The sequence below is a fragment of the Lactuca serriola genome, chromosome 7 (genome assembly GCF_051521515.1).
Source record: "Lactuca serriola cultivar US96UC23 chromosome 7, Lser_US96UC23_V15, whole genome shotgun sequence".
Taxonomy (NCBI): Eukaryota; Viridiplantae; Streptophyta; class Magnoliopsida; order Asterales; family Asteraceae; genus Lactuca; species Lactuca serriola.
The window spans coordinates 29517080-29529814 of record NC_136414.1 but is presented as its reverse complement, the minus strand read 5'-3'; the positions used below and the strand labels follow the sequence as shown (position 1 = coordinate 29529814).

Below are 12735 nucleotides of genomic sequence, written 5' to 3'. Positions count from 1 at the left end.
AATATGAATCTGAACTGAAATATCGTTTTTTCTTTAACATGAATATGAATTTATGTTTAATAAGTATAAAAAATATGAATTTATATATATATATATATATATATATATATATATATATATATATATATATATATATTTGCTATAAAAAAATAGACTTTAACTTTTTTTTATCAAAGAAAATGAAGTGGATTTTTTTCGAAAAAAAATTTCGTTTTTTATATATCATCATTGATCTCTATGGAAAGAGGATGAAAAATCGTGAACAACGGTATATTCGATTTTTTTTTGATAAAAAAAAATAACCTACCAAAAATTTTAAACAAAAAAAAGTGATACGTTTTTTTGGTAAATGGTGAATCTTTTGGTATAATTTGTTGTGTGCGCGTCCAATATAAAAATATACATTTATTTTCTTGGCCGTTGATTGTTATCATTTCCGACGTTTATGGTTGGTTTTTTGGTTAATTATGGTTCTCTATTTAAACTATATATATATATATATATATATATATATATATATATATATATATATATATATATATATATATATATATATATATATATATATGCTTTCTACTAAAAAAATCATAAAAAACATAAACAAAATGTCTATTAATTCAATTTAAAACCGTGTCTTAAAACTTGGATCATTCAACTCGAAATCAAGCATTACATGTCACACGAATACTCATTGAACATCACAACTCAATTTATTCCTCTCGATTTAGAAGTGTCTCACGACAAATCATATTAATCCGTTTGTGAGCTTGTGATTTCTATTGTACAAGACCTAAATAATTTTGCTTGCTTTTGCTTAAGTTGTTCTTTTCGTTACTAATCATTGCAATTTGCATCCATAAAAAATATTGTTGTAATATGTATCACACAAACAAAACCTTGCGAACATATGCGAAACTAGCTAATTCACTTGGATATAATTTTTCCATCTATGATTTTACAGCCATGCAAAACATAAATTGATAAAATAAAAAAAAAAAAAAAAAAATTATACATTAAGTAAATTATGTCATAATCTCATTTTCCTTTATCAAGAAAACAAACTTACAATAACAAAGCTCATTACCTCCGATGACGCTTGTTGGCGGTGGGGGTTTCAGCTTTAGCGGCAATGGTTCCCGAGCAATTTTAGCAAGCAATTTTGCAGCCAACGGTATTCCATCACACTTTTTTAGTATCTCCATTTTCAATTCATCCAAATGCTTAGGGAATTCCCTCTCGTCTTCCACATACCCAATCACCGTATCTCGAAAAATCTGATCAATGATCTCCTTGGTGTGTGGCTTCAAATAAAGCAAACTTAAATCTTTCCCAAACATCATTTTTAGTAGAGGTGAGCAAAAACTACATCGCAACTAAAATTAACCATAAAAACCGCATAAACCGCAACCGAAATAAAAATCACCAGGTGAGCAAAAACTACATCGCAACTAAAATTAACCATAAAAACCGCATAAACCGCAACCGAAATAAAAACCGATGGTGAGGTTTTCTATTTTACAAAAACCGCAAATTTGTGGTGCGGTTATTAGTTTTCAAAAATCGCAAAAAAACTGCACCCACATATATTATATACAATTTTCTTTTAATAATTATTAATATATTAAATATTAAAAATAAGACAAGTTTCATGGATGAAAGATGGATAAAATATTAGAAGACAAAAGTATTAGTTTTTTGTTATGTTAACTTTGAAAAATGGTGAAAATAGACAATTTTAAGATATTTATTGTTAAATACTATTGAGTTGACATTTTTAAGATATAAGTTCTTTGTGATTTAAGTTAATTGTTTTATACCTTATGGTTTTTTTATTATTACAAGTAATATGTTTGATCTTTTAAAACCGTTTGAGTTCTAAACTGTGGTTAAAAATCACACAAAATAAAAGCACCAAATCCATGCGGTTAATAACCACAACACAGAAAAAAACAAAACCGCACCGCAAAAATAATTGCCTAACCGCACCGCAAAATAATCGCAACAAACAGTTTTGAAAATTGATTAACCGCATTTGCGGTTAGTGGTGAGGTCTTGACTAATAACCGCACCGAACTGCACCGCACTCACCCCTACTTTTTAGTAATGCATCTGACCTGCTCGACGAAATGACTGTTCCACCACACCCTTTTGGCAACGCGTATGCCAACTCCTCACCCCATTTCATATTCGGGTCTTCCGTTCGAATCAATTTCAAGAAGAATTTGGCATCATTCCAAGCATCATCGAGAACAATGAAATATCTTTTTCCAATCAGTTGTAGCCGGATAAGAAGAATCAGTTTCCGGAGTCCATGTTCGTCACCTTCCTTTGCTACATCACTTATGACTTCATCTTCTATTCCGAGACATTTCAAGATCCTGACAACAATCTCTTATAAGTAGTCATTGTTGTCTCTAGGTTAACAAACCCAGATCCTCGGACAGAAATGCTCCTTCACTAACTTCCGGCAAAAAATGTCCTGACAAAGAGTCGTTTTCTTAATTCCGGCGACTCCCACAACCCCAAAAACCTTATATGGAACATTAATATTTCGCATGACAAGCTCCCTCTCCATGGCCATGACATTGTTTTCAAAACCATGAACTTTCCTCGGTCCATGCCTGGAGCTCCACCTGTAAACATCTTTCTTGTTTCTTTCAAAAGTGAGGTGTTTTGGGTCTTGATGACGAGTAACAGAGTATTCTGCATCATCTCTTGAACTGGATTCTTCACCTTTGAATTCCTTCATCGTCTTCTTTAAGCTCTTCTTGATGTTCAGACATGCTTCACGATCTTTAACATGAGCAAATGAGTTGCGTTTGTTGATGAGTTGCCATTCATTCAACAAGTTGTTGAGGTAATAAAGATTCTCCTTTCTTGCACTCAACCAATCCCCATTATAATTTGGATTTCTTGTATGCGTGAGGATGTCCTTCACATCATTAAAATCAAAATCTAATGAATAGTATCTAGTCATTAGATTTTGCTGATCACCTATACGTTGAATGTCATGACTGATTTTTTCGAGAAGATGTTTAATATCATCATCCACAATCTCAGGAGCCATTTTTTTCACTCCAAACTAGGGGTGTTCGTTTGGATGGACCGGTTTAATCCGATCCAATCAAGTGAATCCAAATTGATTTCGATTTCCAAAACATGGATCCAAATAGTCCAAACTAAATTCAAATCCGATCTGATTCGAACCAATTACAATTCGGTTGGATCGGTTTTTATAATTCGGTTTACAAAAACCGAAACATTTTAAAACAACATATAATTATAATATTACCCAACTTTACATAAAAAGCAAAAACAAATTAGTTAGTTGTGATTTGAAATTTATAAACAACTAATAAGAAGTTATATTATAGTTATATATGTTATAGACAGAAAACTTATGAGAGAAAATGCATATTAATGTTTTTTTTAATCGGGTGAAACGTTTTGAACCTCTTTGAAAAAATAAATTACAAAATTAATAAATAACTATAGATATATATATTATAAATAGATAAATTATAAATGTTTATTTGGTTTTTTTGGACTATTCGGTTCCGATTTTATAAACCAAAACCAATCCAAAATAATAATTATGTTTTGTTGAAAACCAATCCAAAAATCTGAATATCCGAACCAAATAGTCCAATCTAAATTATCCAAATGGATAATTCGGTTTTATTCGAATAGTACACAACCGTAATCCAAACTAATTTTTTTTTTGGAGAAGATTGAAACTTGATTGGAGAAGGAAGGTGTTTTGAAGGGTTGAGATGCTTTTCTTGCTGAAAGAAAAGAAAACTTAACATTCTGGTACCTTTTCTCCTCAAGAAAGTAATGCTTCAGATTCTGAATTACTTCACTTAGATTGTCCTATTTTTTAGTACAAATACATATCGATTTGGGAAATCTCTTACGTTTCTACGTGTGCTTCGAGTTGGCGATGCCTACAAGAAATTAAATCTCTTACATTGTTATCAAAGAATCCAATATGAAACTCTACCGCTTGTCAACTTCTACCATTGTAGTAAGTCATATGAAAAAAATGTAAAATAGGAAAAGAAAATGCAAGGAATTATAATATATACAGCGTACATATACAACGTCCTTCCAATTACGAGGATCTTCCATCACATATCAGGTGTTATTTGTATTTTCTGGGTAAAATGTCTGCAGTCTGCGGCCCAGACCTCTGCAGTAAAAGACGTGGACCAAACGTCTGCAGTCTGAAAAAAGAAGACTGGTTGTTTTTTTATGTGACATCCCCAAAATCTCGGCCAGAAAAGACCGTTTTTCATTTATGCTTTAAAAATATCTTCAGAGTAAATCCTTTTGATTTGAAAGAGTTGCGGAATTTGTTCCCAAAAACAAAACATGATAAAACAATGTTTACCAAAGCATTTCATAAAAGAAATGTATTTTTCATTATATAATCAAAACTCGGGGGGTCATGTTCCGATACAGACCAATAAGCATAAACGATAACATTACAAGTCATTCAACAAATATATACATATACAGACTTGTAAACAAAACAACTGATGGTTCATCCATCTCATGCCCTCGCGCCACTTCCTGTAATACAAATAAAACTGAGTGGGTCAGGCTTGGGAGCCTGGTGAGCATATAAGGTTTTCAACCCACAATAAATAATCATATTTAATTTTCACCAACCAACAATAACCCAATTACCCATTCCCGTTATTCTCACTTTATGTCCCTAAAACAACTAACACAAGGGACCTAGTCTAAGAATATTTCATCGGGGCGACAACACATGCTTCGGGGGTACCTCAGCAATATAAGTCAAATAAGGCAACCATGAGGGGGATGGAGTACAGCAAATGAACACCCGAGTTCATTAACACCTACAGGTGGCGAACCTGCTAATGTTTCCACAAGACTGTCTAGAATAGCCAGTGGTCGTCATCTAAACTCCGCTAGATGACTAAATCAAACAACAACGAGGCCTCTTATCTGTTTATTACTCACCAACTATCTACCCATGTTCTACCCAACATATTAGTAGATAAAATATACATTTTTATACATAGTTTTGAAAACCTGTATAGCATGCTTTAATCAACACATAATCCACATAACAGATGAGGCACACACACACATAACACATATCTCATAGAGAATAAATCATATCTATGAGATAGAAGAGAGTGAATACACATTCACACATATAAACAACAATATACTATACACATAGCACGTATTTTATAGAAAATACTTAATATTTATGTGTTAGAAGAATTTAACTACACACTCACACTTATAAACAACAATATACTTAATACACTCGAACCAAACTTGTATTATTATCGTGTTTATGAAAGGTAGTATACACTCACTTGATCAGAAGATGATCGGACAGCACTACGACTTGCAGAAGTAGCAACCCTCAGCAGATCTGAAAGATCTTCACAAAAATCAAACTTCTCGCAGGCAGAGCTTCGGCTCGGGAACCGCACTTCTCGGGATCTTCGGGATCTCGGGACTTGCCTCGGGGCTTGAGTATGATACCGAGGCTTCGGGATATTTCTGGCACGCAAAACGATGCAAAACGGGAGAGAGAAGAGAGGAAATTGGCAAAAGACTCGGCTGCCTTCGGATCCTATTTATAGGAGGTTGGAGCCTCGGAGTACGCGGGGCGTACTGCAGTACGCAGCGCGTACTGCTTCCGAAATCGTCACTGCATGCGTCATCCGAAATGTCGACACTCTTCGGAGTACGCGGGGCGTACGTCGGATCGGACCGGTGACTCGTCTTCGGATAATGCCGGATTAAAAGATTAATTTTAATTACAAAATATTTAATAAACTTCGGAAATTCATAACTTTCGCATACGAACTCCGTTTTCGACGTTCTTTATATCCACGCGAAGGTGAGACCACGCTCTACAACTTTCGTTTAGACTCCGTTGGCTAATTTTGACTTTATTTTTATTATTTATTTTTAATAGGCTGCGACAGAAAAACTTCGTTATGAATTCATAACTTCTTCGTTTGACGTCCGTTCTCGCCTAACTTTTTATCGCTTCGATACCAACAATGAGATCTTCGATTCTCATTTAGATTGCTTCGGCTAAAAACCGATCGATCTCAAATCGAGTATTTCGGGCTGCACACCGCTAAGCCGAAACTTCGACAAATCATAACTTCCTCATACGAAGTCAGATTTGGGCGTTCTATATATATTCGGAAACCTCGTTTCAACTACTACAACATTATTCAAAGATATTAAGTTTATTTTACACTTAAATTTTGACGCTTATTTTTATTCTTAATTAATCAAACCACATAATTAAGCAATTAAGCACAAAACACATAATACTCAAATAACACAATCTTATTATTTCAAAACAGGTTACAAAGGTTAACCTAGACTATTACATTGCTAAAAATGGCAAGCCCGGAAACACAGGCGTTACAATTCTCTCCACCTTAGAATGATTCCGTCCCCGGAATCACACATCAACAAACAAATGCGGATAGCGACTCAACATGTCACTCTCCGTCTCCCAGGTGAGATTCGGCCCATTCGTGTGTTTCCATCGGACAAGCACTAACCCAACCATTTTGCGTCGCAACTTCTTAGTCTTTCGGTCAACAATTGCCTCTGGTTCTTCAATCAACCTTTCGTTCTCATCAATTCTCAATTCAGAAATTGGAATTATATCGGGAACTTATCCCGTGAACTTCTTCAAATAACACACATGAAAAGTGTTGTGAATTCCATTCAGTTCTTCGGGTAATTTGAGCTTGTAAGCTTGGTTCCCAATCCTCTGAAGAACTTTAAACGGTCCAATAAACCTTGGACTCAACTTTCCCCTTTTACCAAATCTTATAAGTCCCTTCCACGGTGAGACTTTAAGCAAAACCGAATCTCCAATCTCAAAAGTCATCGGTCTTCGCTTCTTGTCAGCATAGCTCTTTTGACGATCTTGAGCTGCTAACATTCTTTCTCTAATTATTTTCAACTTTTCAGCAGTTTGATGAACCATCTGCGGTCCCATAAACTGCTTTTCCCCAGCCTCAAGCCAACAAGACGGCGTACGACACTTCTGTCCATACAAAGCTTGCTAATGTGCCATCTTAATGCTCGAGTGAAAACTATTATTATAGGAAAATTCTACCAAAGGTAAATGTTCATCCCAATTACCTAAGAATTCCAAGGTACATGCTCTCAGCATATCTTCAAGTGTTTGTATTGTTCTTTCACTCTAACCATCAGTCTGCGGATGGTAAGCTGTGCTTAAACATAACTTGGTACCCATTTCCTCTTGTAGACTTTTCCAAAACCTTGAGGTGAAACGGCTATCACGATCCGATACAATCGTTAACGGAACACCGTGAAGCCTCACAATTTCCTTCACGTAAGAATTCGCAAGCTTTTCCATAGACCATTTCTCCTTGGCTGCTATGAAATGCGCACTCTTAGTGAATCGATCAACGACCACCCAAATCATGTTGTGACCATTCTTTGTTCTGGGCAGTTTAGTGACAAAGTCCAAAGCAATGTCTTCCCACTTACCCATAGGCACAGGCAATGGTTCTAAACTCCCGTAAGGTTTCTGATGTTGTGTCTTTACTCTCGCACAAGTCACACACTCAGCCACATACTTTGCAACATCAAGCTTCATGTAGGGTTTCAGGTCCCTATACATTTTAGTGCTACCAGGATGAATTGAGTACATGGTTTTGTGAGCTTCTTCCATCAGAAGATCCCTAATTCCTCCTGACTTAGGTACCCAAATACGATCTTGGAATACCTTCAGTCCATGATCGTTTGTACCAAACACCAACGTTTTACCCAAACGTTCCTCCTTTCGGTCATTTTTCTCAGAAGCTTCGCTTTGAGCTTTCTTTATACTTTCCACAATTGTCGAGACAACTTTAATTCTCAACGCTCTTGGCCTTTTCCTTTCAAGATTGACCTTCCGACTGAGAGCATCAGCAACAACATTAGCTTTACCGGGGTGGTAAAGTATCTCACAGTCGTAGTCTTTAAGTAATTCTAGCCAGCGTCGTTGCCTCATATTCAATTCCTTCTGATTAAAGAGATATTGGAGACTCTTATGATTAGTGAAAAGTTTGCACTTCGTGCCATAGAGGTAATGCCTCCATATTTTTAGAGCGAAAACTACCGCTGCTAACTCCAAATCATGAGTCGGGTAATTCTTTTCATGCTCTTTCAGCTGTCGAGACGCATATGCTATCACCTTTTCTCTTTGGGTCAAAACACAACCCAATCCAACCCCAGACGCATCGCTATAAACAGCGAAGTCTTCAACTCCATCGGGTAAAGAAAGTATCGGTGCCTCGCATAGCTTCTTCTTTAGCTTCTCGAATGCTTCTTTATGCTTATCACTCCAAGCATAAGTAGCTCCGTTGTGGGTCAAAGCTGTCAATGGAGTAGCAATCGAAGAAAAGCCTTGGATAAACCTGCGGTAATATCCGGATAATCCTAAAAAGCTTCGAACCTCCGTGGGACTTTTCGGTTGTTCCCACTTCATCACAACTTCGATCTTCGCTGGATCAACCATTATCCCTTCTTGGTTGACCACGTGACCCAAGAATTGGACTTCACGAATCCAAAAATCACATTTGGAGAACTTCGCATACAGCTTCTCCTTCTTCAAAACTTCTAACACTTCTCGCAAGTGTCTGCCATGCTCCTCCTGGCTTTTCGAGTAAATCAGAATGTCGTCTATGAACACTATCACGGATTTATCAAGGAACGGATTACAAACCCTATTAATCAAATCCATGAACGCTGCCGGAGCATTAGTTAGTCCAAACGACATAACCAAGAACTCGTAGTGTCCATATCTAGTTCTGAATGCAGTCTTCTCGATATCTTGCTCTCTTACTTTCAGCTGATGATATCCTGACCTTAGATCGATCTTCGAGAAATAGCTCGAACCTTGCAATTGATCAAATAGGTCATCAATCCTCGGCAACGGATATCTATTCTTTATTGTTGCCTTATTCAGCTCTCTGTAATCGATGCACATTCTCATACTTCCATCTTTCTTCTTCACGAACAACACCGGAGCTCCCCAGGGCGATGAACTAGGTCTAATGAAACCTTTGTCCAATAACTCCTAAAGTTGCATCATCAGCTCCTTCATCTCCGTCGGTGCTAATCGATAGGGTGCTTTTGCTATTGGCGTGGTTCCTGGTAACAAGTCTATTCTGAACTCCACTTGTCTATCAGGTGGTAATCCAGGAAGATCTTCGGGAAATACTTCCGGATAATCACACACCACTGGAATACTCTGCATCACCTTCTTTTCCTTCTTAGCATCAATCACGAATGCTAAATATGATGTACATCCCTTGGTCAAACACTTTCTGGCTTTCATTAGAGAAATGATTCCAGAATTCACTCTGCGTTTGTCCCCATACACCATAAACGAATCTTTCCCAGGCGGGTTTACTTTAACTATCTTCTTCTTGCATAAAATTTCGGCATCATTGGCGCTAAGCCAATTCATTCCCAACACGATGTCGAAACCATTAAGATCGATGGGCAATAATTCCTCGTGAAACTTATTCCCATTAAGGTCGATTAAGATGTTTTTCATACGATGGCTAACAGGTACAAACTTGCCACTAGCTACTTCGACTAATAAAGCATCATCTAGTTTATCAATAGGCAAAGCTAGCTTTCTACCAAACTCATGCGAAATAAAGGAGTAGTTGGCTCCAGAATCAAACAAAATTTGAGCAGGTAATTCATTTACGAGAAAGGTACCTGAAGCGATATCAACTTCATCTTTAGCAGCCTCAAGTGTCATCTAGAAGGCTCTCGCCTTCGGCTTTGGTGGAATGTTGGGCCTAGCTGCCTCCTTCTTCTTCGGACAGTCTTTCAAAATATGCCCCTTTTCATTGCAACCAAAACACATCCTTTTGTTGTTCGGAAATTCATTGGCAAAATGTCCAACCTTTCCACACTTGTAGCAGGTTACATCCTCGCTACATTTCCCAAAGTGCTTTTTCTTACACTTATCACACCACTTCGCTTCGCCTCCTTTTCCTCCACCAAACTTTTTCGAATCAGATTTCGAAAATTTGCTTTTCTTACCGGAACCAGATGTTCCCTCAAACTTCCTTTTCTCACCAACCTCAACCTTGACGGTGGTTCTTCCTTTTATCATGTTCTCAACAGACTTGGCAGCCCAAATAGTTGCCTCTAGAGTAAGTGCCTGACGTACTGGAACCTCGTACTCCTATGGGAGTCCCTTCGCATACCGGTCCACCTTTGTCAACTCGTCTGGAACGATACGCAAGGCAAACTCCATCTTATCGGTGAAGCTATTGGTGTATTCATCAACTGACATGCTGCCTTTTGTCAATGTCAGGAACTTGTTCTCCAACTCCAACAAATTTTGAGCCGAGCAGAATCTGCGCTTGAACTGCACCAAGAACTCTGCCCATGACAATTGCAGTGGCTCATTAGGGCTCAACGTCTTCCCTAGAGTGTTCCACCAACGAACGGCTCCACCTCGGAATTGTCGCACGGCATAGATAGTCTGCAACTTGCCTCTGCAGCCACATGTCATAAAGGCTAACTCCATTTCGGAGATCCAATCCATAACCCCAATCGGATCCTCCTTTCCATTGAACGTCGATGGTTTGCAAGTTAGAAAATCCTTGTACTTGCATCCCATTCCATCATTCCTTCCATCATGGTTATCTTGCCTAACTATCGGTGGGTTGGCTTGACCAATAGACCCACTAAAGTTTCCACCTTCCGAGTGCCCTTCATTTAATTCAGACTCTTCCACAAGAATTGACAGTTCTTCACGATTCTGTTGAAGCAACCGTCTAGTTTCATCCATCTGACGATCCAACATCGTCTGAATCATCATTTGCACACCAGCCATGGTTATTGGCTCAGGTGTTGCTGCTACGACAGGTACTTGTTCAATCACTGGTGGTTGATTCCTGTTTTCGTCAGCATTTCCAACTCCACTTCTTGTTCTCACCATTTTTGATCTATACACCGAATAAGGTGAAATTAGATCCTCAATCATGGTAGATATTCAAATCTTCCTTATCACACCGAAACGTTTACATGCTAGTTCTAAATTCGTAGACGTACACTTAGAATCCTACACACATAAGGTTTCTAGATCCGGTCGGCAAGAGACCATAGATCCGAACAAATAATATCATATATGGCAACATATAACATTTAGCACATAAAGCATTTTAGGCAACTTTCCTAAAATAAACCAGTGCTCGTGTCTAAAACACAACAGACACACATCTCAAAATTCCACTTAGCATTCTAAGTTTAAGTCTAGAAATCCTACAAATTTCTAGTTCGCTTAAACTAATGCTCTGATACCAACTGTGACATCCCCAAAATCTCGGCCAGAAAAGACCGTTTTTCATTTATGCTTTAAAAATATCTTCAGAGTAAATCCTTTTGATTTGAAAGAGTTGCGGAATTTGTTCCCAAAAAAAAAACATGATAAAACAATGTTTACCAAAACATTTCATAAAAGAAATGTATTTTTCATTATATAATCAAAACTCGGGGGGTCATGTTCCGATACAGACCAATAAGCAAAAACGATAACATTACAAGTCATTCAACAAATATATACATATACAGACTTGTAAACAAAACAACTGATGGTTCATCCATCTCATGCCCTCGCGCCACTTCCTGTAATACAAATAAAACTGAGTGGGTCGGGATTGGGAGCCTGGTGAGCATATAAAGTTTTCAACCCACAATAAATAATAATATTTAATTTTCACCAACCAACAATAACCCAATTACCCATTCCCGTTATTCTCACATTATGTCCCTAAAAAAACTAACACAAGGGACCTAGTCTAAGAATATTTCATCGGGGCGACAACACATGCTTCGGGGGTACCTCAGCAATATAAGTCAAATAAGGCAACCATGAGGGGGATGGAGTACAGCAAATGAACACCCGAGTTCATTAACACCTACAGGTGGCGAACCTGCTAATGTTTCCACAAGACTGTCTAGAATAGCCAGTGGTCGTCATCTAAACTCCGCTAGATGACTAAATCAAACAACAACGAGGCCTCTTATCTGTTTATTACTCACCAACTATCTACCCATGTTCTACCCAACATATTAGTAGATAAAATATACATTTTTATACATAGTTTTGAAAACCTGTATAGCATGCTTTAATCAACACATAATCCACATAACAGATGAGGCACACACACACATAGCACATATCTCATAGAGAATAAATCATATCTATGAGATAGAAGAGAGTGAATACACATTCACACATATAAACAACAATATACTATACACATAGCACGTATTTTATAGAAAATACTTAATATTTATGTGTTAGAAGAATGTAACTACACACTCACACTTATAAACAACAATATACTTAATACACTCAAACCAAACTTGTATTATTATCGTGTTTATGAAAGGTAGTATACACTCACTTGATCAGAAGATGATCGGACAGCACTACGACTTGCAGAAGTAGCAATCCTCAGCAGATCTGAAAGATCTTCACAAAAATCGAACTTCTCGCGGGCAGAGCTTCGGCTCGGGAACCGCACTTCTCGGGATCTTCGGGATCTCGGGACTTGCCTCGGGGCTTGAGTATGATACCGAGGCTTCGGGATATTTCTGGCACGCAAAACGATGCAAAACGGGAGAGAGAAGAGAGGAAATTGGCAAAAGACTCGGCTGCCTTCG

At 37.5% G+C, this 12735-nt stretch overlaps 1 protein-coding gene across 1 annotated transcript; it reads right to left on the bottom strand.

The window, feature by feature from the left end:
• Positions 1–1022: 1022 nt before the first annotated feature.
• LOC145063830 (putative disease resistance protein At4g19060) lies at positions 1023–3067 on the bottom strand. The gene is made up of 3 exons (XM_079011408.1): positions 2463–3067; positions 2115–2378; positions 1023–1362 (listed from the first exon to the last, which is right to left on the bottom strand). The coding sequence occupies exons 1-3, from the start codon at positions 3065–3067 to the stop codon at positions 1023–1025; spliced, it is 1209 nt and encodes a 402-aa protein (XP_078867534.1).
• Between the last annotated feature and the right edge of the window lie 9668 nt (positions 3068–12735).